Here is a 23,498-nt window from a genome sequence, read left to right as displayed (position 1 = left end):
AATAAAATAGTTCTTTATATTTAAGAACTTAAGTTGAACTGGCAGGAAACAGAGACTGTAAAGTTGTAATAAATCTCTTATTTTTTCTTGTTATTGTCTTAAAGGTGAACTTAAAAGCAACACTTTGATTTTCCTAAAATACTGTAAATTTAAACAAATATCATTAATTATCAGGTGTGGCAATGTGGTGGGCAGTTGGAGATTATGCCTTGCTCTGTTGTTGGACATGTTTTTCGCAGCAAAAGCCCTCATACCTTTCCAAAAGGCACTCAGGTGATTGCTCGCAACCAAGTTCGCCTTGCAGAAGTCTGGATGGATGAATACAAGGAAATATTTTACAGGAGAAACACAGACGCAGCAAAAATTGTTAAACAAGTAAGTTAGAAATAAGTAAGTATATTACAACAAAAATCCACAGGTTCATGTGCCCTTTTACTTGTTTGAGTCAACTCAAGTATAAACTATTTTTAAAAAGTCATTTTTAAAGTTGGGCTTTTTAACTCAAAAATATATAATTTATTGCTGCCAGTTTTTTTCTCTTTCTCTCTCTCTCTTTTTTTTTTCTTTTCGAAGTCAAGTAAACTGCTTTTAAAAAATTTAGGCTTTCTACTTGATGTTATCCTTTTTAATATGGAAGATACCTAGTTTTTGCAATTTCCATGGCTCAGTACTTTACTCAAAATAAGATGAAATGGAACTGCTTTTAACTATTTTTAGGTGATGTGATTAGCACCTAAATCAAGATGCTAAGTGGCATTTTGAACTGGATAGAGCGTTAGAATGCGGCAAGGGAATGAACCAGGCAGATCAAGCCTTTTTAACTTCAAGTTCTGGTTCCACTACTTCCTGGACAGGTGACTTTGGCAAAGCCCCTTAAGACTTTAAAATGGGAATGGCACTTCATAGGGTGGTTGATAGGCTGGTGGGACAGGAGTGTGTGCTCCACCACATTTCTTCTTTTTCCTTCCCTGTCTTGAGATAAAATAGTCGCCTGTCTCTCAGAGCAGCTGTAAAATAAAGAAATAAGTAGTAGCAAATGTGTGGCACTGTGGTTGTTATTGACCTGTCCTAGATAAAAGCGCTGCAGGATCATCATGCCTAGTACATTAGAACAGACTCCCCAAAGTTTCAATATTGAATGTGGTAAACAAACTAGACAGTTTAAGGACATGCTTCAGTGAATGGCCTCCATCTCTTTGTAAGACAAACAGAGCTGATTTGCAAGGAGGTATATATTAGGATAAAGGGCATCAACATTTTGAGTGTTATAATGAACCATCTGGCTACCTCATTTCACTTTTTCTTTGGTTTCTGGTTTCTCCCTATAACATGTTAGTACAGTGCAAAGTCAGAGCACTATTGGGTTGGATTGCTGACTCTTTACCCACAGCCACCAAAACAAATTGGGCAGATTGTGTACTACCCAAGTACTTGACTAGGCAGGCAAGTGGATGCTAAATACAGCTTATGCTCTCCTGTCACCCCCAAAGGGTCAAGTGAGCCAGCAAAACCCCTGTTTTTAACCATGGGGCAAATAGATCTAGGAGGTTAAATGCTCAAGCTACCCAAAAGTCCTCTAGCATTTCATAGTTTTTGCTAAAACACCTGGGTTCAAAACACTGAAGTTTGCAGAGAAAATATTTTTCTTAGATTAACTCATAAGCTTGAGAATTTACTTTTTCAGATATTTAGGCATCCACTATAATCTAAATTTTTTTTTGCTGTATAGGCAAATACCTTTTCAATTTAATAGTACTTTTTATAAAATTTTTCTTAGTCCTATTAAATAAAGAAAAATTAAAAAACAATTGATTAAAAATTTGCCTTTTTCTATCAATGTGTTGCTATTGTTAGGATATTATTAGAAGACACTGTTAGAATTAAGCAACACCCTTAAAACTAGAAAAAATTATTCCCAACTGCATTTTTTTGGTAGTCTTGACTGGAGAAGAGACATAAATTACATTATGCATGGTCACTGTTTCTCTGTACTGCTTTCTCATACCTCACTTTACAGACCATTTTTGTGTGAAAAACTGGGATCCATTTTACATGCTCCACCACCATTTTTTGCCCTTGGCATTTCTCTAGGGATCTTTGTCCCACAAGGTTTGTGGCACAAAGGAAGAATAAAATAGCACTAAGTTGGCACTGAAATGGTCCTTGAATCTCTTTGAAGTCAGAAGTGAGCAGCCAGGCATTCTTGCTGCCTGAATGGATGGTAACTAGAGTTAAATTACATTTTGCATTTTGGCCCAGAATTTTTATATATGTATACTAAATGTAGATATAAATAATAATATTTGATATACTTTATCAGTGCTATTTTAATTTAAGCATTTCCCTTCTCCTTTCCTCTTTCACCAGAAATCATTTGGTGATCTTTCAAAAAGATTTGAAATAAAGCGCCGCCTTCAGTGTAAAAATTTTACATGGTATCTAAACAATATTTATCCAGAAGCATATGTGCCAGACCTTAATCCTGTTATATCTGGATATGTGAGTATTTTCCTATTCCTTTTTACTTGGTGTACTCCTTGCCACCAACTTTTATGTGGCTCAGGAAAGATTTCTGAAATACTTTCTGGTTTATTGCTTTTGAGATTTTTATATTGTTATTATTAACACAACTTCCTGAGATTAACTGAAAAAATACATAAACCATATAGATTTTTTTTTAAATTTATAACTTGAAAATTTCCCTTTAGATTAAAAGCGTGGGTCAGCCTCTATGTTTGGATGTTGGAGAAAATAATCAAGGAGGCAAACCATTAATTTTGTATACGTGTCATGGACTTGGGGGAAACCAGGTAAGCGCTGCCCTAAAAATCCTCCTTTCTCATTATACCTACAAACATGAGTAAATGGTTGTATGCTTTTCAGAACTTCTAATTTTATGTTCAGGTAAACTGGTATGTGAAATGTTTTTAGATTAAGTTTGGAAATTAATATTGAAATTGCAGAGTATTTTAATTTTCACTCTGCCTCTGAAAACAATTCGAGGTTGCCTACCCATCCAGTAGAAAAGCAAATGAGAGAACAGTAGAATAATGCCATTCAAAATAAAAAGTAGACTTTCCTATGAGGATCTATAATGTAACATGACTGTTGGTGTGGTGATTTTGCTAAATTATACAAAAAGGCTATGTAACTGGATTCTACAGCAAATAATGTCATGTTAAAACCATATTTTTGTGGGCCATATATTATTTCAATATATACTCTGAAAAAGGTATATTCTTGATTCTCCTTGTTTGATATCACCCTTTGACTGCTTTACCAGTTAAGATTGAAAAGTCAAACGTCACTATGGGTAGAGAACAAATTAAAATATTGCTTCTAGTTTTTAAGTTTCCTTTCCTTGTCTTTTACAACTTAATTCCTAGAAGGATTAGACTCTTTCTGTCCTTTGTTAATTCAAGTTGACGAAGTGACCCCTGCATGCTAGATATTCCTTTAGGCTCAAGCCATTTAGATTCTAACTCTTTCAGGAAAACTCTATGTCCAAACCAACATTTACAGGCAGGATGATAAGATCTGGGATAAAGTATCTGGGGTATGGAGAAAGGCATTTGAATTAGACTGGCTATCCATACATTTTCCTGGGAAAGATGATGTTTGAAAACATTTTTTTGAAAGGTACATAAAACTTCCCTTTTAACGGTTTTCAAAAGATAATGTGAGTGAAGTAAAGTACTGGATGGCCTTTCTTAGCATCTTTGAGATCCTAAGGCTTATCTTTCTTAAAGAAGTATAGCCAGAGCACTGTTTTCATACTCTAAATCCATTTTCTTTCAATGTCTCCATCTGATGAACTATCAGTTATAAAAATAACTGATATTTGTTGAAGGAGGTAAATTAAGCATGAGGCTAAGACCAGGGAAACTCAAGATTAATTCAGCTAATGTTTGTAGAGTGCCTACTCTAATACACAGAAAAGGTTTTGGACAGACCCTGCCTAGCTCAAAATAAAGGCTCAATAAATATTAGTGCTAAGACTAATTATTTCACTATTGAAAATCAATTATGTTCACTTATTTTATCTTTGGAATGTCAACATTATGAAATATTTGATTTGTAATGGATGCTCTTACTAGATACATTGCCAGACTTTGGTCTGTGTGTGTAGCCAGCTAGCTACACATACAATTCCATTAGAGCGCCATGAAAGTTCTCCCCGATAGACTATGGGAACCCTGAGAAGAGTGTACTTTTGTGCATAGGACAAATTCAGGGGAAATTAAAGCAGGAAGGTAATATTGGAATTGGCTTTTTTTTCTTCTTAGAGTCGCACCTGCGGCATATGGAAGTTGCCAGGTTAGGGGTTGAATCGGAGCTGCAGCTGCCAGCCTATGCCACACCCGCAGATCCGAGCTGCATTTGAGACCTACACCAAAGCTCATGGCAACAACGTATCCTTAACCCACTGAGCAAGGCCAGGGATTGAACCTGTATCCTCATGGCTACCAAACGGGTTTTTTACTCACTGAGCCACAGTGGGAATTCCAAATTGGATTTGAAGGATCAAAAGGAGGTAGCTAGGCAGAAAAGGATCCAAAAGGATTTTTTTTTTTTTTTTTTTTTTTTTTGCTTTTTAGGGCTGCACCCACAGCATATGGAGGTTCCCAGGCTAGGAATCTAGTCAGAGCTACAGCTGCCAGCCTACTCCACAGCCACAGCAACATAGGATCCTAGCTGCATCTGTGACCTACACCACAGCTCATGGCAACACTGGATCCCCAACCCACTGACCGAGGTCAGGGATCAAACCCACATCTTCATGGATACTAGTTGGATTCATTTCCGCTGCACCACAAAAGGAACTCCCTAAAGGATATTCTGTGGAAAGCACAGTAATGCAGTCTTAAGAGTTAGGAGTTCTGCATTGGTTAGAATTGTGTGAAAGGAGCATAATGTATAATTGGGACAATAGTTGATGTAACATTAAAAGTGGAAGATTTCAGGTTCCAGTTAGAGTGTGGACTTTATCTTAGCAACAGTAGTAATTCACTTAGGGAAGATAAGGGATCAAATCAATATTATAAAGGACTAACTGGCAACAGAGTGAATTGGATTATAGGAAGAGAAATTGGAGGTAGCTAGAAGTGTTGCATAGGGATTTTGAGCGTCTGAATAAGAGAAGTGAGGATGTGGAAGTAAGGATGGGTGGGATGATAATATCTGAATGGAAAATTCAGTAGAACTAAGGGGCTAATTAACTGGACATGTGGGAAGAGTAATAGTAACAATAGCTAAAAACGTATTGAATGCTTACCATGTACCACTTACTGGTCTAAATGTTTTACATATATCTTCATAACCCTATGGGTATTAAATTACCCACTTTACAGGAGAGGAAACTGAAGCATGAAGAGTACCCTGTTTAAATGTTTGAAGTTTAAATGAAAATGCCACTGATTGAGATGAATAAGAGAAAAGGAACACTTGTGGAGAGGAAGAGGCAGTTAATGGGCTTGCTAAAAGTTTCCATACTCTTTTCTGTGGTGTAACTGTTCTAGGTTCCATCCTACTTGATAGCTTCCGATTTCTGACATGGGGAGGAAGACAGAACCTTCTTAGTTAAGTAACTACCTATTGGTGATAGGCTAGAGAAAGGCTATAGTATCTTCTGCCCCCAAAACTCTGATTCTATTTTATTGTATTATTTTGTTGAAGTAGACATGACTCCATTATTCAGTGAATTACTGATTTCTTTTTATGCCACTTATTTTGCAACTGAGGATAGAGGGTGATTTTGTCAGTAATGGCATTCTTCCTTTCTCAGTACTTTGAATACTCTGTTCAACATGAAATTCGGCATAACATCCAGAAGGAATTGTGTCTTCATGCTGCTCAAGGTGTTGTTCAGCTGAAGACATGTGCCTACAAAGGTCACAAGACAGTTGCCACTGGAGAACAGATATGGGAGATCCAGAAGGTACCTCAGTGCAATTAATTCACCCCTTTGTGTACTATTTTGATTAGCTCTAGTTGCTTATCTGGGATAATGCATGACACATAGTATATTAATATTATTCATCAGACTTTGTCTTTAACTTTGTCATTATATATGTCTACCCATGTGATAAGAAAGTATATATCTATGAATTAAATACTCTTAGGAGCAAAATAGTTGTAAAATTGCTTAAAGCATGATTTATGCAGATCAGCATGTCTGTGGGTTACTAATAATAGTTGTCACATTTGTCTGTTTAGAGTTTCTTATAATGCTTCTTGTGACAGTCATAATTTTTTTTTCCTGGAAGAGAAGAGAAAAATGATTTTTTTTTCTTACTTCAAGTGATTCTTTTATTCCTTGTTTTAGTACTTTTTCATGAATCTAGAATTGAGAATTCATGAAAGATTTTTTTTTTTCTGTTTTTAAACGTATGCTGTAAAGCTTAGCTGGAACCTGGAAGTTCTCACCTGAATATTGTTGTGCAATATTAGAGCATTATAAGACTGACTTTAATGACTTAGAGTTTTTTAGAGTTTGCCTCTTATTTCAATGAACTATTTTTTACTTGAAAACTTGATGAAGAACTCGTTCTGTATAACTCTTCATTTATGTAACACCTATGAATTGAGCAGTGGTAGTGTAAATGCAATTGCCTACACCAAAACACAACAAGATTTTATCAGACATAGTAGATATTAGAAAGATTTAAAAAATGATGTACATTTGCTATGTAAGTCTCCTTTTAGTTTCTGTGAGACCATAAGTGGTATCCTATTTATCAGTTAACTTTGAGTCTTAAAACTTAACGTCTGTTGTATTTCTTTTTATTCTAGGACCAACTTCTATATAATCCATTCTTTAAAATGTGCCTTTCAGCAAGTGGAGAGCATCCAAGCTTAGTATCATGCAATCCATCAGATCCACTCCAAAAATGGATTTTTAGCCAAAATGATTAAGTGTTCCTTAAAATTAAGGAGTTGAAAAAGGAGATATTCTTTCTCATAAAACTGTGACTAGGCATACACTGTAGTTTTTGAAAATTATGCAAAAACAGCTAATTGTAACTTATTCCAAGTGCATTTTTCTTATTTATATCTTAAAATGTCTCTGTAGCACTGCTACAGAAATCCCTTAAGTTTCCATTTCAAAGCACAATAACTAGTAATACCAAAGACTATTTTGAAATGTCCCGATATAGAGGAAAATGTTTACAGTATGATGAAAATAATTTTCCAAGTAAAGCAATGTTTGTGTGTTTTGTATGCTTGATAATATGCATAGCTACATTTACACACTCACAATTTAAAATATTTCTTCTAGTTTTTTGGGGGAAGGGAAAAAGATTTGATACTGTATTTTTTTAACCACATAGAAATGGATCAATGAAGGTCAAATTTTGGCCTTTGTGTAAAACCAGGAAATTTTTTTATAGATCTAGAATTTATTATATAAAAATGCAGGTAAAGTTTTTTGGGTTTTGGTTTTTTTTTTTTTTTTTTCATTTTGTCCACTTATCTGTAAAATATTTCCTTAAACATGAAATTAAATGAATAGGGAGAAGACTATTTTTAACACTTCAATTTCTTGGCAAATTTAAAAATATTTTTTAATCTGAAATCCACTTGACTTGAAGCACTTAAGTCTTCAAGACTTTTCTTAAGTAACTACACTATGTGTTTTCCCAAGGCAATTAAAAGACCCCCAAATCTCTAACTTGCTATCTGTTAAAAAGGTGTCTTTTCCCTTTCTGCTAGTCTTTTCTTCTTACCAAAATTCACCAATCTTGAATGTTTATGAAATTGAATTTCAAATGCAGAATACTTGACACATTTAAAGCTAAATTTTGTTACTGATTCAATTATAGACTGTCTTTGTAATGAATTTTTTCACCAAAAACTCTTATTTCTATCCATGGAAAACACAATAAAACAAATGCTTATCACTATTGTAACTATTTATGTTTTTTAATTTTTTGGATAAAATACATAATTGATAATGGGGAATAGTGAATTTTGTATACTGAATTTCTAAGCACCAATTGTAGAGTCATCAGATACTTCTCAAGAAAAAGGCTTTAATAATAATGGCATAAAAATGGGCAATGGAGAAGATTCTTTGTTAGATATTTAGAAAACGTTGTACTCATTTCTGATAACTGTCCTTGGGCATATGACAGAGTAAAATTTTTTAAAAAGTGATGCTTTGAAGATTTAACAATTTTTCTTTTTGGTCATTTTATGTAGAGAGCACTTCTTATTTAAGAAGTAAAGTATGATTGGCTTTATGTTTTAAATTTGGCAGAGCATCACTTGTACATAGGAAAATATTTCTGAATGATTTGCCCCATCTTCTCATTGTCTGCACTTCGAACTTACATTAAAATACTCTGCATTCTTTATTACAATACCAAGTTCTAACTCAACTGACATTTATTTTGTGTCTAACTTTGTTCCAGAAGTTATGGTATGCATAGTAAGATTTGTATTGCCTTTGAGCTGAGGTCTTATAGAGAAGAAAGAAAGACAAGCAATTTTGAAACAGTACAGTGAGTGACGTTATGATGTTATATTTTATGATGCAGGTGATAACTTCCTATTCATATTAGATATTTCTTTAATACATAAAGGTATTTATTACTATTAATACTAATATTATTATAAAATATCTGCTAGAGCCCATTTATATGTACAGTTTCTATTTCTCAATTTGTTAGTCTAGAGTGAACATCCAAGAGCTCTTAGTTTGTTATACCTCACAAAGCAAAACAAAAAATTCCCAAATATATATTATAAATGAGCCTAAGTAAAGCATATTTAAAAACAACAAATCTGAGTGCCATTTGTACACTAGTCATGAATTGTCATGTAAGATCCAACTAAAATCTATTCAGATTAGGTTGATTTTATTATGACTTCATTATATGCATTCAAAGGGAGAGTCCTTTTTACCTGATTTGGGAACCTCAGGCTATTATTGAGTTTTCCTGTAACTCATTTCATTAGAAATTTGCCCTTCAGGGAGAGATTAGTTATCTTGCAAAATCTGAGTTTTGAAACAAAGCTAGCAAGAAGTTATCTATGGAGCCTGGTTACCATCTACCTGAGAGATCTGAATGCACTGGAGTTTGAAATTGTGGAACTCTTGCCCAATTTGAAGCTACCTTGGAAAGAGTCTGCTTGCTGCAAAAGATGTGGTATGTTGCCTTCATTCCAGAGGACCATGTCAACCTGATGAATGTAAAGCCGTGACATGACTACACAATTAACCATAGCAGGAAATAAGCAATATGCCAAAATTTCCATTGTGATGATGGATGATAAACTTTTAAGTCCCTATATTGACAGCGAATTGGCCTTACGTTGATAGACAACTAATTAAATACTATGTGAACCATCAAAATATAAGTTCAAAAAGGTAGGAGCTAGTATTTCTGAGGAAACAAGGTTGAACTCTTTGAAGAAACTAGAAAAAAAGTCAAATTGTTTTTTAAAATGCTGAGTTCTTTGTGGATAATAACTATAAAAGAGAAAACAAAAATCAAATTGCTTTACAATTCACCTTAAAGAAAGCAAAACAAAGTGTCTGAAGATGCATTTTTAGTGGGATTATGCAGGAAAGATGTTGCATATTTCTCAGGAACCCATTCATACTCAAATAAAAGGCCTTGGCCTTAAATGGAATATTCTTTAAGGGATTAATATACTATACAAATGTAGGAGTGTTTGTATATTTTAAGTTTAAAATATTTGACATATATCTTTTCTGTAGCTTTCTATTTTTAACTACCCTTTCAAATTAATCAACTCTCAGCCCACTTACACTAGGGAAGAGTCTTCTCCTGTACACATTTGCAGTCACTATTGTACTCTGATCTTCAGTAACTCTAGGCTTCAGCAATATTTAGGAAATATCTTTTGTGTTTTTGCGATTGCAGTAAGCATCGGCCAACAATGATACACAGAATGCTCTTCTTTTCAAGAAGTTTACAGTCTAGTTCAGTGGTCATCAGTGAGGTAGCATAACAATGATATTTTGCAGAGAAACAGTTAATGATGAACTCAACACTTTCAGCCTTTCATGAGTCCACTGCAAGGAACTAGAGAAGAAAGTGGAGGTGCCTCATATTTTAGAGGTAAATAACAAGAACAGTGCTTCTCAAACTTTATTGCACACACCTGGGGAGCTTATTAAAATGCAGATTCTGATTCCTCAAGTCTGAGTCTACTCAGATTCTATATTTCTATGATTCTGTATTTCTTTTTTATATTTATTTAACTTTTAAAGTATAATTGATTCAGTGTGTCAATTTCTGCTGTACAGCACGGTGACCCCATCATACATACACACACACACACACACACACACACACACATATATATATATGCATACATGCATGCATATATACATATATATATATATGCATGCATGTGTGTATTTCTTATATTATCTTCCAGCATGGTCTATCCTAAGAGATTCGATATAGTTCCTTGTGCTGTACAATAGGAACTTATTGCTTACATGATTCTGTTCTACTATCTCTTAGATAATGCCAAGGCTTCTGGTCCCAGAATCACACTTTGAGTAGAAAGAACACTAGTTGAACCAAGGCCTAGGATTCTTTGAGAGAACCAAAATGTCTTCCATCATGCATCATATCCCCAATTACTTCAGGGACTACCACAAGTCAGTGCTAACATTATTCCCTGGAAACTCCTGCATACTTTGCATATCCCCACCTTAGACTGCCTTCTCGACTCTGCCAGATTCTACTCCAGTTCTTTGATTAGAAAACGACCCTATATCAACAACTTAGTCTCTGAAAGTTCTATTTTATTGTCTTTCCTTGACTGAACTGGACATCCTATTTCAGTAAGGGTGATTGTTTTTTGTTTTCTGGCATTTCTCTTGTGCATCAAGGTAAGAATTTGCAGTAGCTGTGTTCTTCAAAGATGTCCCATGAAGCTCTTGCCATCTAAATACGTTATCCTCTACCGCTTCTGCTGCTATCAACTATACATCTATAGGTCATTTTTCTTTTCTTTTCTTTTTTTTTTTTTTGGTCTTTTTTTTTTTTTTGTCTTTTTTTTGCCATTTCTTGGGCCACTCCCGATTCCCAGGCTAGGGGTCGAATCGGAGCTGTAGCCGCCGGCCTACGCCAGAGCCACAGCAATGCAAGATCCGAGCCGTGTCTGCAAACTACACCACAGCTCAGGTCAACGCCGGATCGTTAACCCACTGAGCAAGGGCAGGGACCGAACCCGCAACCTCATGGTTCCTAGTCGGATTCGTTAACCACTGCACCACGACGGGAACTCCTATAGGTCATTTTCTTGATTCCTTCCCTCCATTCATTGAATGCTTAAGTTCTTGTTTGGCTTTCTTTATACCCCTGCTTCGGTCATCTTTGTGGGTGACTTCAGTTGCATGCAGATGATTCCAGCATCCTAGGCTCTCATTACTTGACCCCACATTTCCGTCCCAAGCCACACCCTCCATTGTCATCACTAGTATCCATTTATGACAGCTTGATCACCCATAAACTCTCTGATTTCCACTACCTGTCCTTCTAGCTCATTTATACTAGTTCTTTCTCTCAAAAACCTTTCTCTGCCTCTTTGAAGCCTCCAAACCATTGATTTTGTTACTTATTCCTATCATTCTCCTCTAGTACACACTTGTCTTCTGATCCAGAATGGTTCGATATTTCATCATTATAATAATTCTCTACCAGTCTCAATTCATGTGTCTTTGTCCCCATCATGCTTATCTGAAAAATTCAGACCCTACATTAACCCAAATATTTGCAAGCTATTTGCATGCTCTACCTCTGCATCCAAACAGTTGTCATACTGGGTTGACGCCTTCACCATCATGCTGGAGATAGCTTTTTACCCCTCTCTTTTATTCAGGCTCCAGTTTTGTGGAGTCTGTGTCTTCCTCTTTCTTGGTTATACTTCCTCATTTTGGAAGAATACACCACACAATAACCTTCTAGGGGAGGGTTCAGGATGCATTCTTTTTTAAAGAACTTTATATCTGAAAAAACGTACCCTCACACTTAATATATGGGCTGAATATAAATTTCTTGGTTGGAAATAATTTTTTATTAGTATTTTGAAGATGTGGTTCATTTCCTTCTAAAGACCAGTGTTGAAAAGTCTGGTGCATTTTTAATTTTTGATTGTTAGTGATCTTATAATTTTCCTCTGGAAACTCATAAATCTCCTGTTTGCCCCAGCATTCTGAAACTTCCCAGTGAGTCTTACATTTTGTTGTGCTCTTTGCACATAGCTTTCAATTCTGGGAAATTTTCCAAATATTAATTTTATCTCTTTTGTATTCTTAGTTTCTTCCTGGAAATATTATATATGACCCCTAATATATTGATCTTCTATATATTTGGAAGGGTACCTTTCTCACTCTTATTTGATATTTTTGTCTATTCTATTTTCTAGAAGATATTCTTCTAAGCTTTTTATTGAGTTTATAAATTTCTATTATTTATAATTTCTAAGACCACATTATTATTCTCTTAATGCTTCTTCTATACCAGTTATTTTATGAATGCAATTTTTTAATCTAAGAATATTATCAGAATTTAAAAATTGTCTTTACTAGTATAGTATAGACTCTTTCCTCTGAGCTGCATTATTTTCCTATTATTTTACTCTCTGCATTTTGTAATGTCTGGTGATTCTTTATTGACTGTTTTTTGTCCTTAACAGAGGACCATAGAATATATATTGTAAAGCTTGGCATTATGGGGAGGGTTTGTTGACTGGGTTCTTTCCTATTAGGTGACCTGATTTGAGCTCTTGTACTGGGAAACAAAATGATTGGTTAGATCCCCAGAGAAGACTCTTCTAATCACCTTCCTGGAGGGTATAGACCCAAATGTTGTGGGGAGAAGACTTGGAGTGTGTTTTCAATGTAATATTCCTGTCCTCCATTGTCCTTTGTGTTTCCTATGCTAAAGACCCTTTCTGTTGTATCCTCTCCAGTGAGTGAATCTATAGGCTTCTGCTTGAGTCCAAGAACAGGTCTGGGGATCTGACTGGCAAATGGATTTTTTGCTAGTTCTCCTCTCCCAACTTCATTTTCTCCATCACTTCCAGAGGCATTTAGTACCACCAGGTCTTGATCCTTTCAGTGGTCTTGTGGTGAAAAATGGATTACTGCTCTGCATTCTCCACTGCTAGCTTTGAATTAACCTTCCTTCATTCTGTTGACATTCCTAACTGATTTGTTTCCTGAACTCCAAAATTTGCCATGGAACCTCTTCTTTTTCTTCCTATGATTTTATGAATTTTCTCTATATCTTAACTATCATTTTCATAGGATTTTGGAAGGGACCAAAAGAGAATGAAGGTCAAATCTAATATTTTTAACAAAAAGTTTCTATTGATTCTTCAATGACCTCCAATCTATCTTCTGTTACTAACAATGTCCAAGTTGCCAAATCCAGTATCCCTTTTTCTGTCCTCATATATCTAAGCTCCATAGCATTTGAAATGATTGAATACAACCTCATTTTTGACATTTTTTGAAATTCCTTTGTCCATGAGCTTCTCTGGCACCAGAAGCTTCTAACTCCAGTCCCATTGCCCTTCTGCAAACCATCATATCTCATATGGACCAAGATGATCTTTTAACTAATTTCCCTGTTCTTTTTCTTTTCTTTTCTTTTGGGGTCATTCCTCCAGCTGATTTTTTTCACAGCAACTATAGTTATCTTTTTAAATAAAAACACATTGCTCCCTTGCTTCTATAATCTTCCAAGGGCTTACAGTTGTTCTTAGAATAGAACTCATGCTCCTGGCAAGAGCCTACAAGCCTCGGTGAGCCAGTCCTTGCCTCTTTCCTGCCTCATTTATGACTCATAGTGCTCCAGACACAATTGTCCCTTCTATTTGTCTCATCTTAAGCTTGTTCTTGTTTCAGAGCCTATGCTTTCCTTGCCTGGATGTTCCTCATAACAGTACCTTTTCATGTTTTAGGTCTCAGTTCAAGTAACATATTCTCAGAAGAGATCGTCTTTATAAAGTAATTCAGTCGCTATTGTATCAGCCTACTCATTTCATTTATTACATTTACTATTACCTGAAATTATTGTCTTATTTTATGTGTGAACTTGCCTTTCGGTCTCCTCTAAAATGTCAGCTTTACAAGGGCAATAATGCAATTCCTATCACATTACAATTTAGGTAATGTGTATACTGCTGTATAGCGCAGGGAACTATATCTAGTCACTTGTAATGAGCATGATGAAGATGATGTGAGAAAAAGAATATATATATGTTTGTGTGTGTGTGTGTGTGTGACTGGGTCACTTTGCTGTAAGTAGCAAATTGACAGAACACTGTAAACCAACTATAATGGAAACAATAAAAATCGTTAAAACAATTTAGGTAAGGTGTACATCTTCTACAAACTCTGTATTTTTTAAAGAATTTTTTTGTCTTTTTTTTTCTTTAGGGCAGCACTCACAGCATATGGAACCCAGGCTAGGGGTTGAATCTGAGCTGCAGCTGCCAGCCTATGCCACAGCCGCAGCAACGCCAGATATGAGCCACTTATGTGACCTACACCACAGGTCATGGCAACGCTGAATCCTTTGACCCACTGAGCGAAGCCAGGGATTGAACTCGTGTCCTCATGGGTACTAGTCTGGTTTGTTACCGCTGAGCCACAATGGGGACTCCAAGAATATCTGTTTTAAATGCAGAATAGGTGCCAATGGGGAAGGACTATGAGCATAGGAATGGAGGATAAAGAGCAACTGTGAGCAAAAAAAGAGAATAACAACAAAAAAAGATTTTGCTTGAACTGATGAAGATAAATAAAAATTTAAAAATCTTTATTGGTAAATTACTAGGAGTTCCTGTAATGGCTCAGTGGAAACAAATCTAACTAGTATCCATGAGATGCAGGTTCAATCCCGGGCCTCGCTCAGTGGGTTAAGGATCCAATGTTGCCATGGGCCATGGTGTAGGTTACAGACACTACTTGGATATGTCATTGCTGTGGCTGTGATACAGGCCAGCAGCTGAAGCTCTGATTTGACCTCTAGCCTGGGACTCTCCATATGCCATGGAAGCAGCCCTTAAAAAAAAAAACAGAAAAAAGAAAAATTACCCAAGTCTAAACATTATTTCTTCAAAAGATATTTTATAGAGAACAAATATTTATTTAGAAAATCCTGTGGTAAAAGAATGAGGAAACCAAAAATAAAAGTACTAATTCCCATAGCAAACAGTAAAGCTATCAAACTTATTACCTGAAGAATTTATGTAGGTGGAAATTTGGAATAGATATAAAATAGACTCAACAAAATTGATGACTGATAAATTTATAATTGATAAGGAATGGTAAGATGTTTAGCATGTCCGCAAGCTTGTAGAGTGACACAAAAGATGACAGCATCTCCCTAAACCTATCTCTTGAGTTGTGTATCAGTCACAGACACATACTTCTTTGAATGTTAGCTATGAGAGTATTTGTTTCTATTTAACAATTTCTTAATTTTAAGGTATTCCTTTAGAATCTCAGCTATTCATTGGATAAATTATTTTTGAGAAAAGTTTATTTTTTCCAGTGGGTATTTTGAAACTGTCTCTCTTTTTAAAACATTAATTATGAAAAACCACTGTTCTTTGAGAGCATGAGAGAAATCCAGGGTGTTAAAAAAGTTGCTTTCAAAAAAAAAAAAGTTGCTTTCAATGACTTTTAAAAAAATACCAAGTATCCTCTACTTATTGCAAAAATTTTTATAAACTAGAAGGAGCCTTATTTCATTATTCTGTATTAGAGTGCTTTTATTATTTCATTTTTCCTTGAAAAGTTCTTATTTCCAGCAATAGAAATTAACTCTGGATGATTTCAGTGGAAAAAGGATTTGTTGAAGTATATCACAACATCATTTGGAACTGTGGAGAAAAATCTAGAAAAAATGAGCAGGATAAGCCAAGTATGCAGGGCTTTTGGTTTGTCTTGTATTTGTCTTTTTAGGGCCGCACTCTCAGCATATGGAGGTTCCCCGGCTAGCGACCTAATTGGAGCTGTTGCTGCGGGCCTACACTACAGTCACAGCAATGCCAGATCCGAGCTGGGTCTGCAACCTATACCACAGCTCACAGCAATGCCAGATCCTTAACCCACTGAAGGAGGCCAGGGATTGCACCTGCAACCTCATGGTTCCTAGTCAGATTCATTTCTGTTGTGCCACGACAGGAACTCCCTAAAGTGTGTAGTTTTGAAACCGAAATTATGCTATAGAACCATCTGTTGAGGATACCATTTCCACTGCTTCCAAACACTACATGAATGGTTTGCCCCTCTTAGTTGCCTGGCACTGGCTTCTATTTTTTTTTTTTTATTACTCAATGAATTTATTACATTTATAGTTGTACAATGATCATCACAATCCAATTTTATAGGATTTCCATCCCACAACCCCAGCACATCTCCCAACCCCCCCCCCGAACTGTCTCCTTTGGAAACCATAAGTTTCTCAAAGTCTGTGAGTCAGTTTCTGTTCTGCAAAGAAGTCCAGTCTGTCCTTTTTTCAGATTCCACACGTCAGTGAAAGCATTTGATGTTGGTGTCTCATTGTATGGCTGACTTCACTTAGCATGATAGTTTCTTTTTCTTTTTTTTTTTTTTTGTCTTTTGTCTTTTGTTGCTGTTGTTGTTGCTATTTCTTGGGCCGCTCCCGCGGCATATGGAGGTTCCCAGGCTAGGGGTTGAATCAGAGCTGTAGCCACCAGCCTACGCCAGAGCCACAGCAACGCGGAATCCGAGCTGCGTCTGCAACCTACACCACAGCTCACGGCAACGCCGGATCGTTAACCCACTGAGCAAGGGCAGGGACCGAACCCGCAACCTCATGGTTCCTAGTCGGATTCGTTAACCACTGCGCCACGACGGGAACTCCAGCATGATAGTTTCTAGGTCCATCCATGTTGCTAAAAATGCTGGTATTTCGTTCTTTTGATGGCTGAGTAATATTCCATTGTATATATGTACCTCCTTTTCTTGATCCACTCCTCTGTTGATGGACATTTTGGTTGTTTCCATGTCTTGGCTATTGTAAATAGTGCCACAATGAACATGGGAGTACATGTGTCTTTGTGAGTCGTGGTTTTCTGTGGATAGATGCCCAGGAGTGGGATTGCTGGATCAAATCCTAGTTCTATTTTTAGTTTTCTGAGGCATCTCCATACTGTTTTCCACAGGGGTTGCACCAATTTACAACCCCACCAACAGTGTACTAGGGTTCCTTTTTCTGCACACCCTCTCCAGCACTTATTATTTGTAGACTTTTGGATGATGGCCATTCTGGCTGGTGTGAGGTGGTACCTCATCATGGTTTTGCTTTGCATTTCTCTACTAATGAGTGATGTTGAACATCTTTTCATGTGTTTCTTGGCCATCTGTATGTCTTCTTTGGAGAACTGTCTGTTTAGATCTTCTGCCCATTTTTTGATGGGGTTGTTTGGTTTTTTTTTTTGGTATGGAGCTGCAGAAGGTGTTTATAAATTTTGGAGATGAATGCCTTGTCAGTTGATTCACTTGCAAAGATTTTCTCCCATTCTGTGGGTTGTCTTTTCATTTTGTTTAGGGTTTCCTTTGCTGTGCAGAAACTTTGAAGTTTGAGTAGGTCCCATTTGTTTATTTTTGTTTTTACTGTCATGACTCTTAAGAGGTGGATCTGAGAAGATGTTGCTGTCATTTATGTCAGAGAGTGTTTGGCCTATGTTTTCCTCTAAGAGTTTGATAGTGTCTGGTCTTATATCTGGGTATTTAATCCATTTGGGTTTATTTTTGTGTATGGTGATAGGGAGTGTTCTAATTTCATTCTTTTCCATGTGGCTGTCCAGTTTTCCCAGCACCACTTATTGAACAAGCTGTCCTTTCTCCATTGTATATCCTTGCCTCCTTTGTCATAGATTAGTTGGTTGTAGGTGCGTGGGTTTAATTCTGGGCTTTCTATCCTGTTCTACTGATCTATATGTCTGTCTTTGTGCCAGTACCATATGGTTTTGATGACTGTTGCTTTGTAGTATAGTCTGAAGTCTGGGAGCCTGATGCCTCCAGCTCCATTTTTCTTTTTCAGGATGTCTTTGGCTATTCTGGGTCTGTTGTGCTTCCAAAGAAACTTTAAAATATTTTCTTTGAGTTCTGTGAAAAATGTCCTTGGTAATTTGATAGGGATTGCACTGAATCTGTAGATTGCCTGGGGTAATATAGTCATTTTGATAATATTGACTCTTCCAATCCATGAGCATGGTATGTCTTTCCATCTCTTTGTGTCCTCTTTGATTTCTTTCATCAGTGTCTTATAGTTTTCAGAGTACAGGTCTTTTTTCTCTTTAGGTAGGTTTACTCCTAGGTCTTTTATACTTTTGGATGTGATGGTAAACGGGATTGCATCCCTAACTTTTTTTTATGCTTTTTCATTGTTAGTATATAGAAACACTATAGATGTCTGTGTATTGATTTTGTATCCTGTGACTTTGCGAAATTTGTGGATGAGCTCTAACAGTTTTCTGGTAGTCTTTAGGATTCTCTAGGTATAGTATCATGTTATCTGCAAATAGTGATAGTTTTACTTCTTCCTTTCCAATTTGGATTCCTTTTATTTCTTTTACTTCTCTGATTGCTGTGGCTAGGACTTCCAAAACTATGTTGAAGAGTAGTGGTGAGAGTGGACATCCTTGTCTTGTTCCTGATCTCAGCGGGCACTCTTTCAGCTTTTCACCATTGAGAATGATGTTTGCTGTGGGTTTGTCATAAATGGCCTTTATCATGTTGAGGTAGGTTCCTGTTATGCCCACTTTCTGAAGAGGTTTTTATCAGAAATGGGTGTGGGATTTTGTCAAAGGCTTTTTCCATGTCTATTGAGAGGATCATATGGTTTTTATTCTTCAGTTTGTTAATATGGTGTATCACACTGATGGATTTGCAGATATTGAGGAATCCTTGCATTCCTGAGATAAATCCCACTTGATCATGATGTACAATCCTTTAAATGTATTGTTGGATGCGGTTTGCTAGTATTTTGTTAAGGATTTTTGCATCAATGTTCATCAGTGATATCAGCCTGTAGTTTTCTTTTGTTGTGGAGTCTTTGTCTGGTTTTGGTACCAGGGTGATGGTGGCCTCATAGAATGAGTTTGGGAGTATCCCTTCCTCTGCAATTTTTTCAAATAGTTTCAGAAGGAGAGGTGTTAGCTCTTCTCTAAATGTTTGATAGAATTCACCTGTGAAGCCATTTGGTCCTGGACTTTTGTTTGTTGGAAGTTTTTGAAACACAGTTTCAATTTCAGTTGTTGTGATTGGTCCATTCATCTTTTCTATTTCATCTTGGTTTAGTCTTGGAAGATTGTACTTTTCTAAGAATTTGTCCATTTCTTCTAGGTTTTCCATTTTATTGTCATATAGTTGCATATAGTAGTCTCTTATGATCCTTTGTATTTCTGTGATGTCCGTTGTTACTTCTCCTTTTTCATTTCTAATTTTACTGATTTGAGTCCTCTCTTTTTTTTTTTTCTTGATAAGTCTGGCTAGGGGTTTATCAATTTTGTTGATCTTTTCAAAGAACCAGCTTTTCGTTTCATTGATCTTTTCTATGGTTTTCCTTGTTTCTATTTCATTGATTTCTGCTCTGATCTTTAAGATTTCTTTCCTTCTACTAACTTTAGGTCTTGTCTGTTCTTCTCTCTCAAGCTGCTTTAGATGTAAAGTTAGCTTGTTTATTTGGGCTTTTTCTTTTTTCCTGAGGTGGGCTTGTATTGCTATAAACTTTCCTCTTAGAACGGCTTTTGCTGCATCCCATAGGTTTTGGAGTGTCGTATCTTCGTTGTCATTTGCTGCTAGGTATTTTTTAATTTCCCCTTTGATTTCTTCAGTGATCCATTGGTTGTTTAGTAGCATGTTGTTTAGTCTCCATGTGTTTGTGTTTTTTGCAGTTTTTTTCTTGTTGTTGATTTCCAGTGGTATAGCATTGTGGTTGGCAAAGATGCTTAATATGATTTCAATTTTCTTAAAGTTACTGAGGTTGGATTTGTAGCCCAAGATATGGTCAATCTTAGAAAATGTTTTGCAGTTTTTTTTTTTTCTTGTTGATTTCCAGTGGTATAGCATTGTGGTTGGCAAAGATGCTTGATATGATTTCAATTTTCTTAAAGTTACTGAGGTTGGATTTGTAGCCCAAGATATGGTCAATCTTAGAGAATGTTCCATGTGCATTTGAGAAGAATGTGTGTTCTGTTGCTTTGGATGAAATGTCCTATAAATATCTATTAAGTCCATCTGGTTTAATGTTTCATTCAGGGCCTGTGTTTCCTTATTGATTTTGTCTGGTTGATCTGTCCATTGCTGTAAGTGGGGTGTTAAAGTTCCCCACTATGATTGTGTTATTGTCAATTTCTCCTTTGAAGGTTATTAGCAGTTGCCTTATATATTGTGGTGAACCTGTGTTGGGTGCATAGATATTTAAAATTGTTACAACATCTTCTTGGATTGATCCTTTGATCATTATGCAATGTCCTTCTTTGTCCCTGAAAATATTCTTCATTTTAAAGTCTATTTTGTCTGATATGAATATTGCTACTCCAGCTTTCTTTTGATCCCCGTTTGCATGAAATATTTTCTTCCATCCTCTCACTTTCAATTTGTGTGTGTCCCTAGAAGTGAAGTGGGTCTCTTGAAGACAGCATATATATGGGTCTTGTTTTTGTATCCATTCAGCCAGTCTACGTCTTTTGGTTGGGGCATTTATTCCATTAACATTTAAGGTAATTGTTGATATGTATGTTCTTATTGCCATTTTATTAATTGCTTTGGATTTGTTTTTGTTGCTCTTTTTTCTTCCCTTCTTTTGTTCTCTCCTCTTCTGGTTTGATAACTATCTTTAGCGTTGTATTTGAGTTGATTTTTCTTTTTTTTGTGTATCAATTGTAGATTTTTGGCTTGCAGTTATTCTGAAGTTTTGATATGAGTCGATATGTACATGAGATTTTTGTTCTCTTAACTGCAAGTTCATTTCCAGTGTCCTGCATTTGTACCCACCTCTTCTCATGCTTTCTGAATTTGGTGGTATAATTGTGCATGGATGATTTTGTATCTTTACTGAATATATACCTTTACTGGTGAGCCTTGTCAGTTGTGGAATTTTTGTTTCCTCTTGCTGTCTTGTCCTTTCTGCTTAGAGAAGTTCCTTTAGTATTTGTTGTAAGGCTGGTTTAGTGTTGCTGAATACTCTCAGCTTTTACTTATCTGTGAAGGTTTTGATTTCTCCTTCAAATCTGAATGAGAGCCTTGCTGGGTAACATAATCTTGATTGGAAGTTTTTTTCCTTTCATCACATTAAGTATATCATGCCACTCCCTTCTGGCCTGCAGAGATTCTGCTGAAAAATCTGCCAATAGCCTTATCGGGATTCCCTTGTATGTTATTTGTTTCTTTTCCCTAGCTGCTTTCAAGATTTTCTCTTTGTCTTTCATTTTGGTCAGTTTGATTAATATGTGTATTGGGGTGTTCCTCCTTGGGTTTACTTTATGTGGTACTCATTGTGCTTCCTGGATTTGAGTGAGTGGTTCCTTTCCCATGTTAGGGAATTTTTCGGCTATTACCTCTTGGAATATTTTTTCTGTCTCCTTCTTTCTCTCTTCTCCTTCTGGCACCCCTGTAATACGGATGGTGGTGCGTTTCACGTTGTCCCAGATTTCTCTGAGACTCTCTTCATTTGTTTTCAATCTTTTTTCTCTTTTCTGTTCTGTATCCATAATTTCCACTAATCTGTCCTCCACCTTGCTTATTCGTTCTTCTGCCTCCTGTATTCCGCTGTTAGCTGCTTCTAGTGAATTTTTTATTTCAGCTATTGTATTTTGCATCTCTTCTTAAGTTTTATATCTTGTATCTCTTTGGTCAGTGTTTCCCGTATGTTATCCATCTTTGCCTCCAGTCTATTTCCAATGTCTTGCATCATCTTCAGCATCAACAGTCTAAAGTCTTTTTCCTGGAGGCTGAGAATCTTCTCATTGCTTAGCTGATTTTCTGGGGTTTTTCCTTTCTCCCTCATATGAGTTATAGTTCTCTGTCTTTCCATTTTTATAGGTTTTTGGTGTGGTGACCTTTAATAGAGTTGTAGCCTCTCTTACTTCTGGTGTCTGCCCCCCTTTTGGCTGAAGTCAGTATGGGGGATTGCTGTAGGCTTCCTGATGAGAGGGGCTGATGCCTGCCCACTGGTAGGTGGAGCTGATTCTAATCCTTCTGGTGGGTGGGGCTTAGTCTCTGGATGGGATTAGAGGCAACTGTGTGCCAGAGAGGTCTTTAGGCAGCCTGTTTACTGAGGGGTGGGGCTGTGATCCCACTGGATTGTTTTTTGGCCTGGGGCTTCTCAGCACTGATGGGTGGGGCCAGATTTTCCCAAAATGGCCACCTCCAGAGAAAGGAACCAGCTGGTGAATATTCCCAAGAGCTTTGCCTTCGATGTCCTTCCCTCACAACAAGCCACATTCACCCCTGTTTTCCCAGGATGTCCTCTAAGAACTTCAGTCAGGTTTGACCCAGTGTCCTATGGAGACTTTGCTTTGCCCTGGGACCCACTTCATGTGAAAGTCTGTGTGCACCTTTTAAGAATGGGGTCTCCATTTACCCCCGTTGGGTGGAGCTCCTACACACAAGCCCCACTGGCCTTCAATGCCAGATGCTCCAGGGGCTCTTTCTCCCTGTGCCAGATCCCCACACGTGGGAGTTTGATGTGGGGCTCAGAACTCTCACTCCTGTAGGTGAGTCTCTGTGAACCAGTTAGTTTTCAGTCTGTGGAGCTTCCCACCCAGGAGGTATGGGGTTGGTTATATCGTGTAATCGCCCCTCCTACCTCTTGATGTGGACTCCTCTTTGTCTTCTGGAGTAGGATATATTTTTTAAGGTTTCTGGTCCATTTGGTTGAAGATTGCTCAGCCTTGAGTTGTGAATTTTGTTGTTTTTAGGAGAGAAGTTGAGCTCTCTTCCTTCTATTCCACCATCTTAATCCCTATTTTTAAATCAGATTTTTGTTTTTATTGTTTTTGCTGTCAAGTTCTTTTACACTTTTTTTAAAAGTATGTTTTTGACATTAACCATCCATTTTTTGTTTGTTTGTTTTTAGGGACCATAGGTGTGACATATTTAAGTTCCCGGGCTGGGGTAGAATTGGAGCTGCAGCTGCTGGCCTATGCCACAGCCATATCTTGGATCTTGGGATCTAAGCCACATCTGTGACCTATGTCACAGCTAGCAGCAATGCCTGATCCTTAACCCACTGAGCACAGCCAGGGATTGAACCCACATCTTCATGGATACTAGTCAGGTTCATTACCGCTGAGCCATGATGGGAATTCCCCTCCATTTTTAAGTTAAGTTTTAATTTAATGTTCTTTAAGTATTCCAACTTTTCTTACATCAATTTCACTGTATATTTTTCAAGAAATTTTGTTTATATTCTCTTGCAAATTTATTGGTATAAATTTCTCTAAAATATCCCCTTTGAGAG

At 36.7% G+C, this 23,498-nt stretch overlaps 2 protein-coding genes across 5 annotated transcripts in view; both read left to right on the top strand.

Moving 5' to 3' along the window:
* The window catches only part of GALNT3 (polypeptide N-acetylgalactosaminyltransferase 3), a 48,630-nt gene extending 40,720 nt beyond the window's left edge, over nucleotides 1–7,910 (top strand). For 2 of the 4 annotated variants that reach the window (XR_014829489.1, XR_014829488.1), the window contains exons 7-11: nucleotides 240–375; nucleotides 2,368–2,499; nucleotides 2,709–2,810; nucleotides 5,786–5,938; nucleotides 6,793–7,910. Coding sequence is in view for 2 of the 4 variants with exons in the window: in XM_021075049.2 (XP_020930708.1) it covers nucleotides 175–375; nucleotides 2,368–2,499; nucleotides 2,709–2,810; nucleotides 5,786–5,938; nucleotides 6,793–6,915 (711 nt within the window). In the remaining 2 variants the exon portion in view is untranslated. Of the gene's footprint in view, nucleotides 1–174; nucleotides 376–2,367; nucleotides 2,500–2,708; nucleotides 2,811–5,785; nucleotides 5,939–6,792 lie in introns of all 4 variants that reach the window. The other 2 variants (XM_021075049.2, XM_021075048.2) reach the window with 1 other exon arrangement.
* The window catches only part of TTC21B (tetratricopeptide repeat domain 21B), an 875,896-nt gene that overhangs the window by 210,202 nt on the left and 642,196 nt on the right, over nucleotides 1–23,498 (top strand). The gene's annotated exons all lie outside the window — the stretch shown is intronic.

This window comes from Sus scrofa, chromosome 15 (genome assembly GCF_054392235.1).
Source record: "Sus scrofa isolate SSC_HxYL_T2T_F1_AM1 chromosome 15, Sscrofa_HxYL_maternal_Yorkshire_Landrace_v2.0, whole genome shotgun sequence".
Classification (NCBI taxonomy): domain Eukaryota; kingdom Metazoa; phylum Chordata; class Mammalia; order Artiodactyla; family Suidae; genus Sus; species Sus scrofa.
Note: the sequence above shows the minus strand (reverse complement) of the source record. Positions and strands in the feature narration are given on the sequence as shown.